Source organism: Meriones unguiculatus, chromosome 3 (genome assembly GCF_030254825.1).
Source record: "Meriones unguiculatus strain TT.TT164.6M chromosome 3, Bangor_MerUng_6.1, whole genome shotgun sequence".
Lineage (NCBI taxonomy): Eukaryota > Metazoa > Chordata > Mammalia > Rodentia > Muridae > Meriones > Meriones unguiculatus.
The window spans coordinates 38,809,995-38,835,258 of record NC_083351.1 but is presented as its reverse complement, the minus strand read 5'-3'; the positions used below and the strand labels follow the sequence as shown (position 1 = coordinate 38,835,258).

General features: G+C 46.8%; 1 protein-coding gene across 2 annotated transcripts in view; it reads right to left on the bottom strand.

The window, feature by feature from the left end:
• LOC110558928 (myb/SANT-like DNA-binding domain-containing protein 3) overlaps nucleotides 1–24,949 on the bottom strand; it is a 129,255-nt gene extending 104,306 nt beyond the window's left edge. Inside the window, exons 1-3 of one of the 2 annotated variants that reach the window (XM_021654113.2) lie at nucleotides 24,755–24,949; nucleotides 11,167–11,617; nucleotides 1,463–2,558 (exon numbers count right to left, since the gene is read on the bottom strand). In XM_021654113.2, coding sequence (XP_021509788.1) covers nucleotides 2,149–2,558; nucleotides 11,167–11,584 — 828 coding nt within the window. In that variant the 5' untranslated portion in view covers nucleotides 11,585–11,617; nucleotides 24,755–24,949 and the 3' untranslated portion in view covers nucleotides 1,463–2,148. Of the gene's footprint in view, nucleotides 2,559–11,166; nucleotides 11,618–24,478; nucleotides 24,673–24,754 lie in introns of those variants that run through there. The other variant, XM_021654112.2, reaches the window with a different exon arrangement.
• Between the last annotated feature and the right edge of the window lie 315 nt (nucleotides 24,950–25,264).

Below are 25,264 nucleotides of genomic sequence, written 5' to 3'. Positions count from 1 at the left end.
ACGCATAGCCAAATATTGCAAGCTACTATTGTAAACTCATAAATACCATTAGCAGTACAGCAAGGGGCTTTAGGCTCTGGCTTAATTAGCCTGTATTTGTTCAGTTAGGAATCAGTTCAATGCTTTTATAGCTCAATTAAAATGCACTGCGGTTTTTCTGTTATTCTGTATTGTTGTTTGTGAGTTTAAGTCATAAATTCTTTTAAAAAATCATAACCATCACATTGCTGTCAACCAAAGATGCAAAACTCCCTTGAATTCCTTGTTATTCTGAGATGTGTGGAGCAGACCATCAGGTCAGGCGTGACCTGGCAGCTTGTAAAAAAGGCAGAATCTCACGCCTCACTCTGGGATGTACATATTAATAAGATGTTTTGATAGATCAGTAGGCGAAGCAAAGGCAACCCTCTTCATCTTACATTTGTGTTTAGACCCCTCCATCCCTGTCTGGATCCTGAAGGGGGACACGGGGAGTCAATTTCTCTCTTCCATATACCATCTGAACTTGAAACTTTAAAACCCTCATTCTCTGAAGGATCCATCCGATAAAAACTAAAAACAGAAATCCTCATGAAAGGATCCTACTTCGATAGATCCTTGCAGGATATATCTAAAATAACGGACTAATTCCTCTAAAATATTTAAAATAGACTCAATGTACAAAATTGATATCTGTTTGTGTTATAGGCAGTGCACAAATTGGGAGTCTGTGTGAACCGTACAAAATCCAACAGACCCCAGGACCCAAATTCCAAAGCTTGGCCGCTTCTGGAGGCAACTCTGTGTTGAGCCATGCCCTCCAGGCTGCCATGATGTTAACAGTATGCACGCCGGGTAGCACAGGCCACGCCATAGCTAAGGAGCTGAAACAGGCTCCAGAGAGTGCCTAGCTCAGCTCCCTCATTCCGTGGACAGGAAGCACCAGGTCAAGGTTTTAGGGAGTTAGCCAGAGTCACACAGCACCTTCAAGCACAGCCACATTTAGAACACTGGCCCCGACTGCTACTCTTCCCCTGCCAGCCCCCACCCCCCACCCCCGTACAGGATCTCATTCTCAGAAGTTGCTCATCTGCCTTGGCACTGAAATGTCACTCTGCTGCTTCCAGCTATTATTGTCCTCAACTCTAAAAAAAAAACGTTTTTGTTTTTGTTTTTTTACATTAGGCTATGGCAGAAGCGTCACAGCTCCATCAGAACACACAGTTATCCATCCACAGTTCCAAATATGCCGGTAGCACATCCACGTAACTCCCAGTCCTGACGGGCAGTGCAATGCTGGCAATACAGCATTCCCAGCAGCTAAGACCTTGACGAGCACGGCAAAGGCAGGGCCTTTCCTAAGCAGTCAGAGACTAAATCAAGTCAGGGCGATAACTCACAGGCAACCATTCACTCAGTAGTAGAAGGTTGGGAGGGATCTGGGCTGGGATGGCAGCACCTTTAAAAACATACACAGTGTGACTATAAAATTTTAAGACATTTTTAATAAAACAAACAGGATGTAGGAACCTAAAGGAACACTGAGCCCTCAACGCTGTCACATCCCTACTTCTACTGAAACCACCATTGTTGGAGACGCTACCTGGAAAGCCTCTTTGGGGAAAGCCTTAAAAAGCAGTTGTGTGCCACACTGGGAAATACCCTTCCAAAGGCTGGGCTTTTCAAACTCCCGCACTCAGAGTACACTAAGCAGGTGGAGAACAGCCACACACACGCAGCCGCTACAATGGGTGGCCTTCACACCCGCTATAAAGCTCCGCTGTCGGCTGGAAAAAAAAAAAAAAGAAACACTAAAAAAATAAAGTAAAAATCACCAGCCATACTCCTTTATCATCACACTTGCGTTTCGTTAAAAAAAAAAAAATACAACACTCACACATGGTTCTTCTATGAATTCTAATTAAGAAACGTTACATTCAGAATTATAGCACGCATAGTGGCGATTTTTAGAAGACTGTTAACAGCTTCTTGGCCACTTGAGGGGTGCACGTGGTGCAGCTGTTTACCTGAATGTATTCTTAAATACGTGACTACTACCACTCTAATTCACCTAGCCACAGGTCTGTCACAGGCTACTGACCACAGAGGTCAGATCCCAAACCTGCCTTGCCAACAGAGATTAATTACAAGGGGGCCGTCCCCCAAGTCTTAGGGCGAGCTGGGAAAGGGCCGGTTAAATGAGGAAACAGGCCATTCCTTGGTAAAAGTCTGTAGTTTTCTTTCCCAATACATCTTCTTTTTATTGAGGACTTCCATTTTGATCCTGTGTTCCTCCTCTGCCATCTCACACTCTCGTTCTATCTGCTGGATTTTGGCCACGTGCACCTCATTCATTTGGATCAGCTGCAACTGTAAGATGGACATTTGTTGATGGTGCTCTTCCTCATGCATCTTTTTTAAAGCACCTTCCTGAGATGTTTTGCTCCTGTAGTTTTTATTGGCGGTTATTCTGACGGCTGAACACGAAGGTTCAGGTTGTGAGGTCCCCTCACACACTGGGAAATGGACGAACTCCTTCTCATCGTCGCACAGTTCTCTATTTGAAACAGCAAAGGATTCTGGAAACAAAAACAGTAGCGGAAAACATGTTAAAAGATTTTACAGGCGGGAGAGAAACATCAATCCCATTCCGAACAAGAGTCCCCACAGCAGGATGAATATAAACACCGTCTTGCATTTGGCCTTATGGCCCAGTCCTCTGACCACACCTGACTTTGATCAGGTGTTTCACTGTGTCAAGAGCCACACGCTGGGATGTGGTCGGGGAAGATGCTTTTTGAGAGTCAAACATCCTGAGATGGTGATGAAAATTCCAAACTGACATGCGGCTGACTCTGAGAAGCACGAGGTCACATGAGGAGTGACAGTGTGAGTTGTTTTGTTATGTTCCCTGTCTGCCTGATCACTTTCTCTATCAGCTGTGAACCTTTCGTTCTATCTGGAGAGTGCCATGCGGCTTCCTGCCCACCGGAGTCAGCCTTAAAATCTCCTCCTCAGGGATGAGTCTACACTCACTGGCCTAGCTCCCCTTTGGCTGTCAACTCCAGCACTGTGGGAAGCAGGCCTGTCCAGCTCCCAAGGACATTTATTATTATCTCTCTTACCCTATCTTCAGAGCTTGACAAACCTTGAAATCTCCTTCCCCCAATAGCTTCTGACTCACTGCCCTCCCCTAAGTGTTCTCATGGCCACCTTCCTCTCTGACTATTCCTCCACCTTGTTCCATCCACCTTGAGGATGGAACACCTGGGGTCCCCATCTCTGGCTCTGCTCTCAATTTAACCTAATAATGCGTACCTGGCCTTGTATCCCCCTTGTCTTCTCCTCAGAATGTCCTGTATGCACCTCACCTCAGTCCTACCGCAAACACACACTCTCTAAATCATGCTCTGCTCGTAACCGCGTCTCACTATTCCCACAGCTTGAAGTCAGGCTCAGTGCTCATCCCCTCACACTCTCCCTTTCTCAACCTCCTCTGACTCCTGCTGGGTCAGGGCCAACATTGCTTGTTCTGAGACCTCAGACCTCTCCTTCCTAAGTGTTCTCCTTAACAACACTCAGCACACAGTGTTATATTTTGGCAGCAGGCCTTGTTCATTTGATTTATCCTTGGGTACAATTACTTTCCTTGCTACCCAGTGCATGGCTAGTAACACTTCCTGGCTGAAGCCTGGAAGACACTCGGAAAGGAGCACATGGATTCGAAAGGTTCCTTTTTGGCAGGTGCAGTGCTTACACTGGTATTTTTATATTGGTATTAGAAATTTTCAATACAAAACCCACTAACTCCAACAGCTAGCTCATGGAGTCGTTTGTTTGCTAGTTTGTGGTAGAGCCTCTAGCCCCGGCTGTCCTCCACCTCACTGTGTAGGTGAGGACAACCTTGAACTTTTGATACTGCTGATCTGCTTCCCACCCCACTGCCTACTGCTAGAATTACGAGCACACACACCAGCACGTCTGCTTCTGTGTGATGCCAGGAACTGAACCCTGGGCTTTCTCATGGCAGGCAAGCACTTTCCCAACTGAACTACACCTCCAGCCCTCCCCAAAGAGCTTTCTAGCTAGGACTCCAAGACTTTCTTGAGAAGCTCTACATTCTCAATCATGAGAATCTTCTCCTTAAAGAAAAGTAGTGTTAATTTATTAACAAAACTGATTACATTAGATGTTCATTACATTATTCTGGAGGATGGGATGCTGGGGCCGTCGATAGCTGCTGGGGGAAATCTAATTCTGAATGCTCTGTTAACGAAAGGAAAATGGTTCCTGTGTGGATGGCTCCACTCCGAGGGGTAAGGTAACAAAACTATAAGTGGTCTCTAATTAAGACTAAAGCACAATACAGACATCTGAAATACAGAAACCACTGGTGGAGAAAAACATTTCAAAAGAATGCTTCGGTATCATCTAGGTAATGAGAACATCTCCCCAGCACTCTTGCCAAGTGCAATGGCTCTCACCTGGACTGTGTCCTTCCTGTAAATTCTTTCTGTCTTCCCAGGCCAACACCTGCTAGAGTTTAAGCCAGGAATTATTGTACATGCCTGTCTCCCAGCACTTAGAAGACTGAGGAAGGAGGGTCACCTGTTTAATGTCAGCTTGGAGACAGAGCAGACTTCTGTCTCAAAAATAAATATGAGGCTGGAGAGACTTGCTCCTCTTCTACAGCATCCAGATCTGATTCCCAGCACCCTGATTTCAGTTCCAGGGGAATCTGATGCCCTCTTCTGGCCTCTGTGGGCATTACATGCACGTAGTGTATAGAATTATGTGCAGGCAAAACTTACATAAAATAAAAATAAATCTCTAAAAATAAACAAATATCTAACCCCCCCTTAAAAAAAGCAAAGAAAAAAGTGATTGTTTCCTCCCCTCAAGTCTTCAGCTCTTCAGAGACAGAAACTGCCTCTCACTTCACCCTCATATGAAGTCCAGCAGAGCCCGGGACAGCTCTGAGCACTAACAATGCATATGGGTTTCCAAACAATAGGCTGAGCTTGGGAAGTCTTGTGTTAGGAAGGATAGAGGGAGTCTGAGGGGTGAAGACACCACAAAAACACCTACAGAGTCAACTAACCTGGGCCCCACGGGAACTCACAGAGACTGGGCCAGCAACCAAAGAGCATGCATGGACTGAACCTAGACCTCCTACACATAGGTAGCAGATGTGCAGCTTGGTCAACATGTGGGTCCCCTGACAATAGGAGTAGGGGCTGTCTCTGACTCTGTTGCCTGCCTTTGGATCCCCTTCTCCCTAGCTGGGCCACCTCGTCACGCCAGAAGACACATTTAGTCCTTCGACTTGAGATGCCAGCGTGGGCTGGTACCACTTGGGGGCTCCTCTTCTCTGAGAGGAAGGGGAGGCAGGAGGAGGAATGAGGGTGGGGCTGGGAGGAGAAAAGGGAGGGGTCTGAGATCAGGCTGTAAAGCAATTAGATAGATAGACAGACAGGCAGACGGACAGACAGATACATACATACGATAGATAGATAGATAGATAGATAGATAGATAGATAGATAGATAGATAGATAGATAGATAGATAGATAGATAGATAGATAGACAGACAGATAGATAGGTAGATAGGTAGATAGGTAGATAGGTTAGAAAGAAAGGGCAATGCATGTGGACTAAACTGGCAGCAGTGGTTCCGTCTCTCCCCATCTGACACACCTGAGGGGCTGAGGCACAAGAAGACATGGGAAAGAGGGGACAGAGGCCTCAGATGTGAGCACCACATTCCCTCCCTCATTTCCTTTCTAATCCTAGATCTGAAAAGGGTTGTTTTTGAAGACGGAAAACACTTTTATTTTGACACCTCTGCCCTCACAGCTTTGATTCCACATCCATTCACAATGTAAAGCTTTCTTCCAACTCGCAGATGCTCACCCTTATCTCAACAACGCTAGGCTTCAAGGACATGGTGGTGACCGTGACAGCAGCTGCCATTCATGTGCACCACAACAGGTACGAGCACTTTACAATCCCTCATCCAATCTTTACAGCCCTTTGTGGACAGCAAGAGTACAGAAAGCCAAAGTAGTATCCAAGGCCAGTGGCTACATGAAAATCTAGGATTCGGACCCAGGTCCACATAACAACAAAATCATAATGTCTGTAAGAAAAAAATGATTCCTTTTAAACTACCCCTATTAAAATGTGTGCCAACGTACACATTACAAAGAAAAATAGCCAGACCTCTTCAGACTGGCAGAAGACAGGACTTAAAGCCAGAAAGAGTAGTAAAGTGACCTTCAAACAAACATTAGCATCATTGCATAGAAACTAGTACTCAGATAGGCTGATGATCCCTTAATTGGAAAAAGACTAGCTGGGAATAGCAACCTGCAGCCCACACACACCCTATCATCTCCCTCCCAGGTGAAACAATGCCACCGAAGTAGAAAACAACCCAACTCTGCGTAAAAAAGAGTAGCAAGGCTTTTCTGGGACTGAGAACACAGCCAAGAGAGTGTTCTGTCACTTGGGTAATTTGAGTAAATTTAGCATCTGCGGGAAAAGCCTACTACAGCAATGAAAAGATGAGAAGAAAACTGTGCAGGACAATCTCCAGTTCCTCTCATCAGAATGAAGGAAAGAGATGGCTGAGAAAATGAGTGAGGTGTGGTGGATGCATACGGAAGGCGTTTACTTAAATACAGTAAAAGCTGGGTTTACACACAGTAATGGAACTAGAGCTAGTCTAGGTGAGAAAAAGCAAAAGGAAGAGCTAGCCACAGCACAGGTTTTAGCAAGTACGTGTGAGAGAACACTAAAGCATGGCACACCAACCTGGGTGTCATACCCGAGGATGAGAGCAGGAATGAGGCTCAAAAGTGAACACACAGAGAACTAACACACAAGAGGAGCGCTGCACAGACCAAGGATGCAAGTGTGGCATGACAGGAAGTACACCTCAGGCCTCTATACCTAAAAGGACAGAGCGGGGCTCTACAGTGATGAGGGGGCTTCTAAGGAAATGTTCACAGGATTTAATTATAGCTGCATCATAGAGATACAATGCATACAAAAGAAATACAACTTCTCCTAAAATGCATGGCTATTCAAAATGGCTATTTCTCTTAAGTGTACAAGGTGCTAGTTAGACAGCTCAATGGGCGGAGGTCCTTGCTGCTGCACTGATGACCGGGTCAAATCCCCAGATCCGTGTGGTGAAGAAGAGAGACCACTCACCCTACTGTCCTCTGACACCACACACATGCTTTGGCGTGCACACGCACAATGAAATAAACGAGTAATCTTAATGTATTTAATCTGTCGCCCTGCTTACTCAGCCACCCTTCTCCACACCTGTTCCTCAAAAGGGCTAATCAAAGTACCAGAGATCGCTAAGTGTGCACACCGGAAACCGTTTTCAAGGAGACAGTACTTACAGGACTGGTTTTCTTATAAATATGCTCCTAAACTGGGCACAGTGGCTCACACCTGTAATCCCAGCACTCAGGGAGGCAGAGGCGGGTGGACCTCTGTGAGTTCAAGGGCAGCCTGGTCTACAAAGCGAGTCCAGGACAGCCGAGGCTACACAGAGAAACTGTCTCAAGAAATCAACTATATATATATATATATATATGCTCCTAAGTACATTCCTTAAACGGCAAGACCACTGTGTTCAAACACTGTTGAACATGCTGACAAAGTCTCTGACAAAGGCGTGAGCATCCGGGGGCACAGTGATACCATCTCCCACCAAAATGTAGCTACAGGGAGGCCCCTAGCGGAACCTGTTAAACTCCACCCTGCTTACCGTTTTATAATAAACCCCAGCACGTCTCTGGAAACCTCGTTCTGGGAGCAGGCCAGTCGCAGGGAGTCAGCAGCTCCGCACTGACCAACAGGGCAGAGTGTGAGCTGGTGACCAATTCTGAAGGCTTACACCCACATTACAAAAGCTACACTGCTTTTGTGACACATTTTAATGCCGTGTTATCTAAAAACTTATTTAAGCACATAATTAACGTTAAAGTATTGATGAGATTCTCTCGTGGTGTGTGTGATTACAGAACATCTCGGCCTTGTCTACTCATCTTTCGATGCCTTATGAGCCTCCGGCCCCTTGTGGCTGCTCTATTACACACCGCGGTCCTGGAAGTACAAGAGCAACACAGCCATGTGTCAAAAACACACAAGATATTCTACCGATTTCCAGAAAGGATTATTGGCAATCTTATCCTTTTTTCATCTTTTGTTTGTTTAATTTTATTACTTCTTGTGTGTGAGACAGAGAGAGGACGGGAGGGAGAAGAGAGAGGGAAGTGGGAGGGAGGCAAAGAGGGAGGGAATGAAACAGACAGAGAGTTGGGGGCATAAGCACATGCAGGCTTCCTCTGGGCCAGAGAAGGCATCAGGAGCCCTGCTCCATCACCCTGCCTTACTGCCTTGAGGTAAGGTGTCTCCCTGAACCTGGAGCTAGGTTGGTGACTGCACAGACTCCCCTGCAGACCTGAGGCGACACTGGCTTTTTACATAGGTGAGCCATCTCTGCAGCCCCTCCTCACTGACTTCCTGAAAGTAAAGTGAAAGGTAAAAATGTGTAAAATCCTCATGGTCATTCTGAATCGTAGAAAGAGTGTTGGTGCCCCAACTGTGAGTACTAACTTTGGGCACACTTCCAAACTGCCTGGGCACCAAGGCTTACTGATTTCCAGGTCTGACAACAGAAACAGGAGCCTTGGCTGTGTTTTAATGAGCACCAGCAAAAAAGAAAGTCTCCAGTGTTACCTATGTACAAATCTCTAATTTTACATAAATTGCAGAGATGGCTCAGCAATAAGAGCACTGGGGTTTGGTTCCCAACAACTGCCTGTAACTCTAGTTCTGGGTTTCTCTGGTCTCTGTGGATAGCTGCAAACGTATGCTGTACACATGTACACTAAGCCACACACATGTGTATAAAATCAAATAAATCTTAACAAGGGCTACATAATGAGACTAAATCTGAAATAGAGAAGGAAGGAAGGAAGGAAGGAAGGAAGGAAGGAAGGAAGGAAGGAAGGAAGGAAGGAAGGAAGGAAGGGAGGAAGGAAGGGGGTATTGGTACACATCTTTAACCTAGCAGAGGCAGGTGGATCTCTGTGAGTTGGAGGCCAGCCTGGTCTACAGGGTGAGTTCCAGGACAGCCAGGGTTACACAGAGAAACCCTGTCTCAGAAAGAGGTGTGGGGGAAGAAAAAAGAAAGAAAAGAAGGGAAGGAAGACAAAAGATAAGGTCCATATTTTATTTCCTTCTTGCTTGAAATTTCTATTTGAGTAAATGAATTGCATTTTTTTTTTCCAAAGGGAAGAAAATAAAATGTCATGAGATGAAATCTCTAGACCCTACCTTTGATTTTAAATGTGTGGAAAAAAGATATTTTGTTCCCCAAGTACAACCGTGTAACGGCTGGTGAGATGGCTCATTGTCACCAAGCCTGACACATGAGTACAATCCCCAGGATTCACAACAGAAGGACAACTAATTCCCAAAAGTATCCTCTGACCATCACATGTGCAATGCCCCCAACATAAATGTAATTTATAAAAATAAAAATAGCTAGAACACTGGCACACAACAATCTAGAACACTCATTTACTAAGTAAATGGCACACACATGAGTATCTTCCTCAGCACAGGGCCCAAGGGAAGTTGGCCAGGTGACAAGCAACACCACTCTGAATACTCTGTGGCCACGACAGAAAAGTGACAAAAGCCACAAAGATCAGCAAAGGAAGCACATGCCCACAGAATCAGCGGGGGAGGGGGAGCTAAGAGAGCTGGCAGGGCCCACAAAAACTGTATCTGCCAACAGTTAGCTTGATGTGGGAACCCAAGAATCGAAACAAGTCTCCTACCTTAGGAAATGATACATAAGGTCCATGACACAGACCACAGTGGTCACCCAGCCTACTAGCCTGGACTTAACCTTGACCAAATGATTAGCAATCAGTTTTGTGCCATAATTTAGCTTCCTGGGATGATCTGCCCATAGGGGGAAAGTATTAATCAAAAGTATATGTTTGTCTCACGTGGTAATCACCTTTCTCACTCTACACCACATTCTTGGCTTCGGACAGTTTCTTATGCCCTATTAATTAACAGAAGCCAGTCCCTTATTGCTCCACCTGCTCTGGGGACCCTGGATCCAGTGTTCTGTAAGCTAAGAAGCTGATTTCCCAGGCAAATGCTTGCTGGGACCTTGGAGCACCTCTCTGCAGCCTGGAGCACCCCGACCAACCTTCCACTCTCTGCCTGCCTGGAGACAGGAGGCACTCCTTGATGCCAAGCACTTAACACTACAAGTTACCACTGTATCTTCATAAAAGTCTCTTCCTCCCTTAAGAATTATGTGTGACTCTTTTTTCTCTTTTTTTTCACAAGAGTATGCTAGAATTTAATTTTTGTCCCTAGAATTTCTCTAGACCCCTAGAATGCCACAAATAACAAAAACTTTGGATCACAATGATCACAGTAGGTGAAAATATTGGTGTGAATCTGAGTGAATGCTAAAAGGGTGCTTGCTTTATTAGCCTCTATAATTTTTGATGCATTGCTTTAAGGTTTTTATTTCTTTAATTTATCTTTCTGTGTGTAGGCCTCTATGTGGCTATGCATACGAGCAGGTGGGTGACTGCACATGCCAGAATATGGTATTGATCCCAGAGGCTGGAGTTACACTGCCCAGTGTGGGTCCTGGGAACTGACCTCTAGTCCTCTGCAGAGAGCAAGTGCTCTGAACCACTGAGCCTTTTCTCCAGCCACTAACCTCTGTGCTTTTGTTTTAAAATTGGAACTAGTTTACTCATTTAGGATGGCCTTTTGGATGACTTAGCATAGTACCTGACACTGTAGGTCCTCAAAAATAACTTTTTAAAAGACTGAGTGAATGAATAGAGATCTCCATCCTTTAATAAACTGAAGGTAGTTTGAGCAAAGCAACAGAGTACCTCATTAATGAGCATGATACATAGTCAGCTCTTTATGGTTGAGCAGTAATCATCTCTAAGGGAGACAGCATAGAAATGAAACCATGTGCTTCTGCTCAGGATGCCCTATGTAACAGCCCAGTCTGATATCAACTTTTCTTACAAGTTCCGTAAATGCGAAGCGTTTTACAATTCCAATGCCAAGCTGTTGCAGCCTGTGCAGCCCCCTGCACGGGGAGGGGTACCTTGGGCGGCAGCATCCGGGTGGTATTCGGGCTCCTCCTCGGGTGGGCTCTGCAGGAAGTACAGCTGCTCCGGCAGCATGCTGCCGATCTTCTCCTTCCCCAGGACGTGGGTACTCAGCAGTGGGCTCCCGCTGCGCTTCACTTTCTCCCTCCTCTCATGGGCCATAATTTTTTTGGTCCGAGCCTTGATGTTCTCCCAGCACTTCTTCAGCTGTTTGAAATCCCGCAGCGACACGCTGGGCTGAGAGTTGTACTCGTGCGCCAGTGCCTGCCAGGTACGCTGCTTGAGGGCAATAGTTCGCGCGTCGCTTTTCTTACATTCCAACACATACTTGTACTTTTCTACTAAAGCAAGCAAGATGCTCTTCTCCAGCTCTGAGAAGTATTTGGCAGGCTTAATAATTTCGTTGTTTTGCATTTTCCACTCTATTTCTCCTGGTCGCTAGCTAGCCTGCAAAAGGAAATTTGAAGCAGGAATTAGCAATTTTAGCAAAAAAAAAAAAAAAAAAAAACCCACAAAACTGTCACATCACTGAGGCTTCATCCCTAATTCGGTTCCCTTCTTTAAAGGGAGGCAAGTAACTTCTTTTCCACTAATGCTGAGTCACAGGAAAACATTCAGAACCTTACTGAGCAGTGGGATTTCATATTCAAGTTGATTTCCCAGGAGTCTTTGTGACACCTACATAGCACTCTAATTTCCTAATTTATCTCTGCTTAATGTAAGGAACTGCATAGTCCCCAAATGTCAGGCAGCTTTGGAAATAAACAGCTCGCTCAACTTATTTATTTTTCTTTAGCACAGATGAAGGAAAGGGAGGCCACTGTCTAAATCAGACAGATCAAGTCATATAAAAGCACTTCCAAGATTTAGGAATCATAAAGAAATTGTTCCTGGATATCTGATATGTTTTTACAATTTTATTTCACTTCATCTACTCACTTTACATCCCGATCATAACCCCCTCCCTTGTCTCCTCCGGGTCCCATCCTCCCTTCTTCTTCTTTCCTCCTATACTCCTCCCTTAGTCCTTAGAAAAGGGGAGCCCTCCTCCCTTACCAGCTGGCCACAGACTATCAAGTCTCTTCAGGACTGCCTGCATCCTCTTCCTCTGTGGCCCTGCAAGGGCATCCCACCAGGGGGAAAGTGATGGAGGAGCACGCACCAGAGTGCATGTCAGAGACAGCCCCTGTTCCCTTTCCTCGGGGACCCACAGATATCTGATATTTTTATTTTAATTATTTTTTTAGATTTATTTATGGGTGTGTTTTTGTCTGCATATATGTCTATGTACCACTCATGCCTGGTGTCCAGGGAGGTCAGAAGAGGGAGCTGGGTCTCATGGATTTACAGACAGTTGTGAACCACCACGTGGGTGCTGGGACTCAAACCAGGTACTCTGCAGGAGCAGGCATTCCTAACCATTGAGCCAGCTCTCCAGCTTCATCCCTGTTATTTTTTGTTTTGTATCCTTGGCCTAGGTGATGCACCGGAGGCAAAGCCAGGTCCTTCTTCAGAATGAGCTGTGGAAGCCAGCTACAGTAGCTTACACCTAGAACCCACTATTACTAAGGAGGCAGGTAAGGCAGGCGGGCTGCTGGGAGTTGGAGCCCACAGTGAGTTCTAAACCAGTCTAGGCTACAGTGTGCGAGCATGTCCCAAAAAGAAAAGACAAAAACAAAAAACGAGAGGTGAACTCTGTGACCCATCAGGTCTGAGGCTGCTTTTAAATGTCTACAGTCTTACATAACAAGTTCTTTAATTTCAGAATTGAGTCTGTGTACTTTGAGGCAAAGTACACTGCTCCTCCCAAGACTGAGGGAACCAAGGGCCAAAAAGCTGACGTGCATAGACTGTCCAGGGCACAAAGACAGCGACACAGCAGGCGAGTCTGGGATCTTTTTGTCCCAGAAGGCTCGTGTCCTCAGTGTTGTTCTGTGATTACTCCTTGGACCTTGGGCAATTTCAGATTGCCAGGACCCATTAAGTCACCTCGCCAGCCTCTAAGATGCTGAGTAAGCACCTTCCACCCTCCAGTACTTCAGAAACGCCTTACTGCCCTGACGTGTGTGAAGCCTACATGGTTCCCCCTTCTTCTGCTCGAAAGAAATTTTCTGTAAGATGAATCCCTCACATAAATGAGAGCAGATATAAGCCACAGCAGGGACAGGAACAGCAGCACGGTGATATTCCCCTGCTGGAGAGGACCAAAACAACCCTGGACTGTCTTACGTTCACTAAGCCTCTGATCTTTCAGAGTAATGGGCAAGCATCAAGGTATTGATTATTTAGTCCATTAGAAATGCCCACTTCTCATCAAAAGAACTGGACCACCTTGAAAGCGGCCCTGATAGAGAGAACTGACGTCACCTGAACACCATGAGTGACACCAAGTTCATTAGGTTGTTTTCTCATTATGTGTGTTTGAGATTTCATATATATATATACACACACACACACATATGTATACATGGAAAAGACTGTGGCTTTTTTTCCCCCTGTTTTGATGCAAGGTCTCATGTAGTCAATGGCTTTTTTTTAAATCACATTATGCGGACTGGAGAGATGGCTATGCAGTTAAGAGTGCTTGATGCTCTTCCAGGCTCAGTTCTCAGTGCTCAGCAGCGTTCAGTTGGGGAGCAGCCCACAACCAACTATAATTCAAGCTTTAGGTGATCCAATGTCCTCTTCTGACTTCTACAGGCACCAGCACAACATGTGGTACATACATCACACACACTCAGACACACACACACACACACATACATGCTTTTTTTTAATCTTAAAAACTATCCTATAAAAATCGAAATTTAAGCCACCTTTTCACACACGATACCTGCTGAGGGTTTCCTCCAGTTGTATGCGACTGAGGCTGGCCCAGACCAGGCAGATAGAAAGCCTTGAAACTGGGACTTGAAACGAGGGCAACAGAATCTGATCAGGCCCTGTACAATGCTCTACAACTCGTCCCCAGGCAGGCTTGCAATGAGAACTACCGGGAAGGGTTAGGCCCTCCCCAGCACGCTTCCCTCTTCACTGCCACATGGGGCACAGGGGGTACCAGAGTTACAAAGACAACTCAACAGGTGTCAGAGACAGGCTGGCCTCAGACCTTCAGCAAAGCCAAATAAGGGGATATTTAAGTGGCCCCTTAAACTTTCAAGCCTGTGCTTTTGATTGTATCACTTTCGTAGCTTCCTAGTGGCACCCTAACCGACTCCTTCTTCCCCCACAGGTTGAAATTAATTCTTCATCTTCATCAGTGTGTCTATTTACTACAAACCAATGCTCCCCCAACTAAAATTTGCCAACACAGGTCTGGGATAGCTGCCCTTGTTCATATCGCCTCTATCTTAAAACAAGCCTGTGTCCAGCTTTCTGTTTATCATAATATATATGTATACATATAATTTTAGAGCTTTTATTATCAAGTCAGTGGGTACAATGTATGTTCGTCTAAAAAACTGACAGCTCCCAGAGCCATTCTGCCTCCCCACACCAATGCCTCTGCCGCAGGAGACACAATATGTCTATTTTCCAGCGTGTCCCCCACTGTTTAAGAACTGCTGCTCTAAGGAGTAAGATTTCTAATTCACAAATGAAAAAGGTTTCACTCCCTGTTTTGTTTTTTTTTTCTGTTAGGTGGAAAGCTATTTTACATGCAGCATTTATGTGTATATGTATTCTTTCTAAACAAATATTTCTTTTACCTTGACTATTTCTTTTTTAAAATCTCTAGAAAATAAATTGCTGCCTCAAAGAATGGAAGCCTCCAGAATGCCTCTGTAATCTGCGGTGTTGACTTACATCCCTTAAACAGTGTGCCAGCACAGCTGCCTGCTCACTGCCTCTGCTCTTGTTGCCAGCACTCTAGTTCTACGCTGGCTGTGGAGGCAAACAGTCCCTTCTTGCTTAACGATCTCAGCTCTCCGGCGAACAAACCACGCTCTTGAGGTTCAGTCCCTGTGACACTTGGTAGAGCTGACATTAACTGTCGAGCAATTTGAGGATTCTTCCTTGCAATGTGTGCACGACCACAGGCTGCCATCAGGTGGTGATGGAAAGGGGTGGGTTTGGTGGTGGGGGTGGGGGTCTAAATTTCACAAAGACTTCTGCCATAAGGGTGGCCAGCTGAGCCCCAATAAGAGCAGATAAGTTTTACTGAGGTCTTTCTGTGGGTTAGACTGTACACCAAATGCTTTATGTGCCGTATATCATTTCATCTTCCCCTAAATCGCTCTTGAGAGCTTCATCCGTTGCACTTCAATTTTTCTGTTAAAGAAAAATCTAAGTACCAGAAGAAATAATACAACTGCTCTCAAAAGCAAATACCCAGAATTACCAACACCTGGGGACCATTAACAGCCTATTAACTAAACTGTTATTTAATCACTAGCTAAGTACAACCAGAGTTGCTAATTTACTTTGCTTAATTTCGTAGAACACCAGGCCTCACTGGGCCATGTGGTTATGTTCTACAGCAAGCTAAAGGGGATTCTGGTATAAGCCCAAGATTTTGTACCCCAAAGTTTCCTTGTGGATTTCAAACAGTCTTGTAAAGTAGGCTGCTTAACTCTACAAAGTAATTATTATTTCTATTTCCAAGATAAGAAAACTGAGGCCCAGGAACCTGCCATGATCACAGACAAAATAAGTGGCAGAACCAAGAGTCAATGCCAGCACATGTCCTTAAGGTCCACACCCTCTGCTCTGCCTCATTCTCTCACTTCAGATCTAGTGATGATCTCTACTCCCGGCTAAAATGATATTACTTAGCAATACAGTGGTCTGCTACCAAAAGTCCAATGATAGGGCAGCTTGAGGGAGCTGTGTCGGCTTTGCCCATCTCCATTTGTTGGCTCTGCTCTCTTTCACTCCCCTTGCCCATTGCCTCCTCTCTCTCTCTTAAACTGAGGACCCACACCCTCTCTCACCGAAGCACTCCTCACTCAGTCTAATCACAGCTATGAAATAATTCCTCCAGCTGATCTGATAAGAAACTGTCTGGTACAGCTTACTGTACAGAAATAATGTAGAGCCTCAGAGTGGTCCACACCCCAGGGGTAGGCTGGCATCCTACAGGAGCACCTGACTGACAGTCTCATCAAACAAACAACTTCCCAAGTAAGAGATCTCCCCGGCAAAGCTCATCACTGGAATTACTGAGACCCCCAAAGCACAATATAGCTTAAAACTATTCCACTATGTCCATAATACATTACAGATGGCAATACAGCAAGCCTTCTCTGATGCATGAGCTTCTGCTGCCTTCCCTGGCCCTGCTCTGCTCGGTAACAATCCCTCCTTATGGATGCTGTTCTGCTGGTATAGTACTCATTCTCATCATGGCTGTAGTCCAACAACAGCCCAGTGACCCTCACAAGCGGGCCCCGGTGGACAAAAAGTGCATATGTACATTTTATATAGGTCTAAGACTACCAGCAACACACAGAATATATATATATATATATATATATATATATATATATATATACATATATATATATATATAACAAATCTGTGTTAAAGCACACTAAAAGCTGCATTAAAGTAAAAATGGTCAATAAAACAGCAAAATCCAAATGCAGTGAAAGTTCCCCTGGGGCTTGGCAAAGATCTGAAGACAGGTCTAAATAAAAGAGCACAATTCTAATATCATAAAAGAACAAGGAGGAAATGATTAGCACAATTCCCAAAACACTAACATTGACTAAACCATCAGAAGTTGATGGCCAAATACTGGTTCATTCAATATTCACCTTAAAAGGAAAAGGCAGCTGTTTTGAATGACTGTATGTTACCAAACTTCTGCCAGATCCTAAACTCCAGTGGAGCTACACTAGGGATTAGACATTTAAAGAATTAAGATTAAAGGAGACCCTAAGTATGAGCCGTTGGTCCACCAGGGATAGTGCCCTATTACGAAGAGATATCAGAGACCTTACACATTCTCCCTTCCCCTGTGGACAAAAAGGGGGGCAGGTGAGCGTACTATCGCATGGCCACAACTGACAAGCAAGACAAGGGCCTCACAATGCAACCTTCCTCGCTAACACCTTAATCTTGCACTTCTCATCCTCTGGAAATGTAAGGGAAAAAAAGTCTGTGTTCAGCTCAATCTGTGGTGTTTTTTATGGCAACCAAAGACTGATATGACAGTCTGTGATTTTTAAGGTGAAACTAAGTCTTAAGGCCTGAGCAAAATCTAGAGAAATGGCAAAGATTTTGTTTCCATTGCTGTTTGCAGTGGGGGAGGGGGAGGTCACTCTCTGAAGTTAATCCTTGTAACTGAAGAGCTGGGATGGAGACCTCAGGCAGGGGTCAGCACAGTAATTAGCCGGCTCCTGTGGTGAGGTGAAAGGAAGCAAGATAGAGGATACAGAGAATCCAGGCTCATATCCTGACCAACATTCAGGCTGTGCACCCTGGGCAGGCCAGTGCATCACGTGTGAGAAGGATTCATAGCCCTGAACCCACACTAAGGCCAAAAGAGTGAGTACACAGCAAGTCCAGAGCTCCAGTGCACTGTGGTTCTTTCTCCATTTTGCGCCCATTTCAAACGGTTTCCAAAGTAGCATGATCTATATACTGTATACACAAACATGTTTACCAGCTTATTTCACACAGAAAAAAAATTAACCAGTACAGAATGCACTCCTACAGAAGGCTGAGCACTGCTCTAAAATAATCTATGAGAGATACATGCTTCAGCTGTAGTTTAGACACAAAGCTAAGTGGAACCCCACACCTTGGGAAGACAAGCTGATGCCTGAAAGGAATGGCTTTCAGGAACAGACACCATAACAAAGGACCATGTGCCTTGGCTGCTCAGGGGAGGGAAGAGTGGGTCTGCCCTCTCTCTGAGTTAGACCTCTAAGATAGTAAAGGATGTGAACACAAAGACCCAAAGGGGGTAGTTCAGATTCTTTAAAAGAAAAATCTGCACCCTTACAAAGGACTATGTTAAAGGATGCGCTGTGTCAGCACACACACAGGGTAAGTGAGAAAAAGAATGCAAAGGCACTGAGATGCATGTGGCTGAAAGAGCAACAGTCCTGAGCTGGCAGCAATGAGAACGATGCCCCCGAAGGTGGAGAGACAGCAGTCCCACAAAAATGTAACAGAGCACTGAAATCTGTGGCACAGAGTGGTGACAAAGCAGTGTGAGAAACAGTGGCAGAGAAGTGCCCAGGACTCTACCCCAGGACAGAGTTGTTCCTGCAATAAGAACCTTAACGCCTACTAGAAACAAATTAGCATCAGAACAAAACAGGATCACAACTTGGGAGACATAAAGAACTACTGCACTATACGTGGAAGCAGTGGGTGGTTCAGGGAATTCCCTGCTCTTCCCGTGGAGGCCTGTCCACAGGTTATCATCTGTCTTTAAAAGCAAAAGCTATTTCTTATTACCATTCTATCTCCTGATTCAACATCTTGAAAATAATCATTCTTTGAAATAACACACATCCTAGCATATCAAAACTTTAGAAAGAAAAGGACCTCATCCAATCTTTCTTTCTTCACAAATGAGAAATCTAAGGCTTGGCACAAGTAAGGGCTTCTTGGGGACCAGGGAAGGGAAAGCCTGCTGCTGAAAGTTCATGGTTTGTTTCCAAGCTCTTTCCCCACATCTTCCTATTAAGGTGTCCTTCTCTGTGAGGTATCCTCAACCCTTCCCCCGCCATGCCAGCTGCCGTGACTTGGATGTAAGTGTTCTCCAGAGCTTTTTCCGTTGAAGCTGGTGCCCAGCTTAACATTCTCAGGAAGACTGGAACCATTCAGAGGTGGAGCCAGTGAAGTGACTTCGGGACACAGGCAGTGTGCACCTGAAGGTGAGAGGAACTCCAGCCCCTTCCTCATCTTCTCTTTGCTCCCTGGCCTATGATAAGCAATTTTCCCTTGACATACTCACCTACCACAGTCCCAAACCAACAGGACCAACTGAATGAATGAATGAAGACCTCAAAAAGCATGAGCCTAGCCAGATGTGTGGCACACGCCTTTAATCCCAGCACTCAAGATGCAGAGGCAGACGGATCTTTATGAGTTCAAAGCTACCTTCATCGAAACAGCAACTTTCAGGCTAGTCAAGGCTACACAGACTCTGCCTCAAACAAACAAAAAATATAAGCCCAGATAACCTTTACCGCCTAATTCCTAACTTCAGTGCTAGGGATTAAACCCGGGGCTTCATGCATGCGGGCAAGTGCCTGCTGCTCAGCTACACCCCCAACCCAGGCCTTTTTCTTTTTATAAACCAATTAGCTCAGAGTTTAGGCACAGTGACAGAAACCTGACTGATGTCACATCTGAAAACTTAAGGGCACTCTGACACTTATTTCAAGACACGCAGCAAGGCCTCCTCCCTCCCTGACAGGTCCTCTTCGCTAAACCACAGCTACAGCAGGTGTTCCCACTCAGGACTGGCAGTCCAGGTGAGAAGCCGTTTCTCTGCAACCTAATTTCCGCAGCCCGCCACCAAAGACACACAGGTGGCATTTCTTATTATTCGTAAAGCTAGTAGGGCTTTGGACCAGTGAAATAAGATACTGTACAACACAATGAAACGATCCTGGCACGTCAAACAGTCCTTTAAGACCATACACGGGTTTAAGTTTATGCATGAAGTGCTTCCGGGTGAAGCAGGTAAGGCCAGTGGTCAGTTCTCCGGAGTCTCGTAGACCGTCCACCAAGCCGCAGGTCCTCGATAAGTATTTGCTGACTACATGTTGCCACACAGCTGACTGCCACTGGTATTTCCTCTCTTTCTTTTTAACTAATCATAGCTACACGTTTTACTATCCAAAATATTTCTTTTTGATAAGGGATTAAGCAGGAAATTACAGTTTTCTGGTTTCTTGAGAATACCACAAAAGCCCTAAAGGAAGTAGAAATGGCAGTTTTTCAGGGGCCCATGATAACTATGGCTGTCATCTTATGCTCAAACCTATCTGCCCAGGATAGCCACTCACCAACACCCTTTCCTCCCCTCTGCCCTCTTTCTTTTTCTTTTCTTTTTAGAGGGCCTGGCATCAGCACTGACCTTGCTCCTTCTAATGTGTTGTCCCTTCCCCCACTCTCTCCTAGAATGTGTCTCTTTTTGCCATCTATGTCTGAGTGTGACTGAGAATGGACCCAGCCTTGTGTTTAAGGCAAGCTCCCCCACCCTGTACTCCCACTTACATAAACCCATCTTTAAACCAGATGAGGGTTCTTAAAGTGCTGACTCCTTCCTCCCTCTCTGCCACAGCTCCATCCTACACCAGCCCCCGCCCAGGCAATCCTGAAATACCTTTAGATTCATTACTAATGCCTCCCCTTCGGGAAGTGCTTCTGACATGCAGAAGGTGCCCTTCTGGGGTGCCTCATGCCATCCTGCTTGTCTCAGCCAGGACACTCTCCTTCACTCCCACCAACCACTTCAGAAGACTGACTCTCAGGTCTGCTCTAGCCCAGGGCTATGGAGTAGTCAGCTCTTACCACTGCGCCTCCGAACAATTTCTCCACGCCAAGATCCATCTGCTCTGTCGAGGGGGAACTACACTTTGTGGGCCTCTTTCACACACAGTAGATGCTCAGGGTTTGTTCAGACATATTGCTATTTCTCTACCAACTTCCTCTATTGCTGTCCCATGTGGGTACTTCAGAAATTACCAATTCTCCAGAGAGCTAAAGCCATACTAATTATTCCCCCCCACACACCTCCTAGTCTCATGACGACTAGTGATTTCAGCCATACCCAGAACCTCATAGGGTATGAGCCAAGAACCTCAGCATGTTCTCCAACACGTACAGGTAGCGACAAAACTCATCCCACGGTCAACTTCAATGTCCACTTCCGGCTCCCCTGTTCTCACTGCTCACATCTTCTATTAGACCTTTCCCTGGTCTCCCAGATGTCCAATGTGTCTGTCCTCTACACAACCGCAGGAGAGAGAGTCCTAAAGTACAGTGCTCGTGACACACCCCTGCTTGTACCCTGTGGCATCTCTTCCACTTTCTAAGTAATGAAACAAGCCCAAACTCCTCACACAGCACTCAGGGCTTTTCTAGATCCCGCCTGAGTATAAGCACCTCCTCCACCGGCCCCACCTCGTGTATCTTTCAACCTAATCAGCCCAAACTCACCTTTATGCTCTCACATTTTCTATACCTTCTCTTGACTTGGTTTATGTTGGACTCCTTCTGCCTGTAATCTTTGCCCCAAGCTCTGTTCAGTTCCCATTTCATTCCTCACACCCAGCTCCCATGTAATTGTTCTAAAGCCTGCTGGAACTAGTGCCTACATGCTTGCTCATACGTAACATCTGTCCTTCCCAAATGAGTTTGAACAGTGTGACATACATTACACTGCTTAACTGTCCTCCCCTCTTTAAGCTTGGGGGAAGCTGACTTCAGGAGTGGGGAGGCCCTCCATTGTCTCCTCCAAGCAGGGAGCTCACTCTGTAACAAGCAAAACAGCAAGCCACATTTTATCCTTGAAAACAGTTAGGAGATAAACAATTTGTAACCAAGTTAACTGAACTTGAAGCTAGAAGTTCATCTGGAGAATGCTCATCCTGGAGAGGATGCAGAGGACCCTCTAGCCTAGGACTGTCCCATTTGGGAACTCCAGCTGACCGCCTCAACTTCCACAATTAGTTTCTGCTATACAGTTGTAAGCTCCCGGTTTGATTATGTTCTTTATCTGCTGCTGTTTGTTCTTTTACCTGAGGATATGATCCCACACCACCTGGGACTTTTGCTTGGCAACTCTAGCTGACTACCTCACTGAGGCTTCCCTGGTGGATTTCTGCTGCGCATCTGCAAGCCTAGATATGATCTGGTCTTGTGGCTGCTCTCTCAATTGGTCCACATCCAGTCATCTCTGCTGGATGCTGCGATCCCCAGAGCCGATGTTTCGCTACCTAGCTCTGGCTTTTCTTCATCCCCTACTCACTATTCTCTTCCTCTTGCTAGCTATCTATTTAATAATTCACTCATTCAACACTGAAAGCATGACTACTGTAGAACATTCCAGACTCTACCGAAAAAGTAGCTTACAAGTTATATGTACAATACAACTGTCTTTTTAAGGAGAATGTCACAGCTGAAACTTGGAAGCATGAATGAGATAAAAGGCAGCAGGTCACGGAACACTCAGAATCTGCTGCCATAAGGGCTCAGACTCATCTCATTGAAGCACACTGGCCCTGCGTCTCTAGAAAATGAGCCCACCCTCCTGCAAACACGTTGTTAATCGTAAACGTCAACCAGTAGCATTTCCCACATAGCTTGTGATTTGCCCTTTGTGGCCATCTCCCTCTCTGAGATGGGAAACTCCTAAGGTAATATATAATTTCTGAGTCATCTGCATCTCAGCATGTAGCACATGACTCAGCAAAGGACTGGCACTCCGGAGACATTTCTTTGAACGAATGTCCTATAGCCAGGAAATACAGTGAAGTGCTGTTTGAGTTTCCTGCCAATTACTTGGGGAAAAAAAAATCATATTCTCTCTCACACACATATATCATAATCACACAGGTGAGAGATAGCAGGTAAATGGATGAAGCCAAGCTATCTCCCCTAAAGCACTTCCTCTTTCCACTACCGTAATTATCCGTTACACTTGCCACCTCTGTGTACCTCCAAATCCTCCCCCAGGTCCTAGTTTAAAACAAAACTCCTTTATCCAAGAAGTCTGTCCTGCTCACTCATAGTGGCACTGGGTAAGAAGTTTGGAGAGGGCAGGGTGCTTCCCTGGTGGCTGAGAACAGGCCATGCTTCCCGCAGACAGTGCAAGGGAGCCCAGCTCCATTCCTTACTGCCCTGCCCCCTACTGCAGCCCTGGACATTTCCTGTCTTCCTCGGTTTTTTTTTTTTTTGTTTTTTTTTTTTTTCACTCAGGGTACCGACCCTTTCAGTTCTCCCCACTCCAAACTGAAACTCAAAACTTTCTCCAACCCCACTGTCTCCGGTAAGCAAGTGAAGAGCAGAGGGAGCTCCCCTTCCTCACAGCAGTTAGGCTTCGGTATTCTAAGCATCTTATCAACCTCGAGGGTTGCTTGGTCCCTTCATCTCCTGCAACATCGACTAGGAACCATTGCATCCTAAGCCGTGCAACGCTTTGCCAGGCCTAAGGCCAGCGCCTGCACGTCATCTGAACACGCTCGCCCGGTTGCAGGAGTAAAGAGAGACAACTTCTGATGTTTCTTCAGGACCTCTCCTCTTCCCCCCTCAGAACAGACCTTTCTCAAGATGCAGCTTGAGGCAGGACAGGAAATGGACGACCTCCATCTATCTCCAGGTTTTGGAATTCTTTTTCTCCATTCCTTTTCTTCCTCTCTGGCCTCAAACTCTCATTGCTGTCCTCAATCCTAACTCAGGAACTATTTTATTAACGTTCAACAATTTCCTGTGTAACCACACACTCATGGTCTCTCCTGACATGCCAAAGCCCCCACACAACTCAGGCCCTATTATCCCAGCTGCAGTTTCAAATGTGTGAAAATACGTCTCTAGCCTTGGGCCATTCTCCTAAGTACTGCAAAACATCCGTACTGTAAATGTTAGAACGCCGACGAAACATCCATGCTCTATAATCAGAACAGGAGGCTAAATTCTTGTTTCTTAACTCCAATATAAAAATTCTTCCTGTAATTTACAGAGCTATCAATGCCAGAGCAGTGATTTAATAATTCATGGCAACTGTTTAGGACCTAGGGCCTGGGACATGAAGTGCTTAAAATTAGCTATCAGCAGATACACATTATCTCTCACAATAGTATCTGGGGGTGGGAATTACATCACACCCTACTCCCCCATTATAAAAACATCAACCCAGCAGCCTCGTAGTAAAGGAGCTTCCCCAAGGTCAGTCGGGCCGGGATGTGATGCGCTCTTTCTTCCTAAGATCCTCCGAAGGAGGCACCCAGCCCATTATATCTCCGGACCGGACCGGAGGCAGGGGGTCTCAATAGAGACAAGTACGGGAAAGCGGCGAGCGCAGTTCCCCGCACAGTGGGGATGTGAGGACCAAGGCACCGCCGGAGCAGCTGGGTCCCCCCCAGCCCTCCGGCGCCTCCCGGGCCCAGGGCTCCGGGGCCCCCTCCCGGAGCTCCAGCGCGTCTGCGAGGGCCGCGCGCGGGCGCTTTGTACGCGCAGGCCAGCCGGGCTCCCGGGGCACCGCGGCGCGCGCGGGCGGCCGTCGGCCTGCAGGGAGGAGGAGGGCGCGGCGGCTCGGCCCGGGAGCCCGCCAGATCCCCGCGCTCCCGCTCCGCCCGCTCCCCGGGGCCCGCCGCGGCCCTCCCGGCCGCAGCCTCCTACCTGCAGCAGCGGCGCGGCGGCCGCGGGTCCCGGGGAGGGGCGCGGGAGGCGCGGGCGCGGCGGCCTGGGTCGCTCCGGCGGGCTGGGTGGCCGGCAGGGCCGCGGGCTCCAGGCGCCGGGCGGCCGCGCGCCCCCGGCCGGCCAGGCCCCGCCGCGCGCACCGCGGCCACAAAGCCCCGCGCCGCCGCCCGCCGCTCCCCGGGCGCCTCCGAGGGCGGGAGCGCGGCCCCGCGCAGCCCCCACCTCCCCGAGCCGCGGGCCCGCCGCACTGCCCACCTTGGCCCGGGAGCGGCTTTGGAAGGGGCCGGTCTCCGCCAACAACAAAAGAAAGCATTTTCCTGCACCGGGGCTGTGGCAGTCGCCCGCACGAGTTAGCGCAAGCCTCCTGACTGACGTGGGCCCTCTTCTTCGGGAACTCCACGATGCCGGGCACGGCACCCCCTCCTACTCGGAGTTCACCGCCAACTTTTGGGGTTTTAATCGGCGGGATGTGTCTCCTAAGTGGGGGTGTGCGCTCTCCCTCCCGCAAGCACCCGGGCTGTGCCCACCGACCTCAGACCCTGTGTGCCGACCCAGAAGGACCCGAGGCACGCTGCGATGAAAGCACCGCGGCTTAAACAACTGCGGGGCAAAGGCCCCTTCATCGGACAAGGGCCTTTACCCCTCCCCCAAGGATGAGGACTAGCGTTTCTTTTTGCTGTGGATCTGTTAAGAAGATTCCAAGCCCAGAGAAGGGCAAACAGGGGGTCGTTAAACTTTTCCTTTTGAAGCGAGATGAAGCTCAAC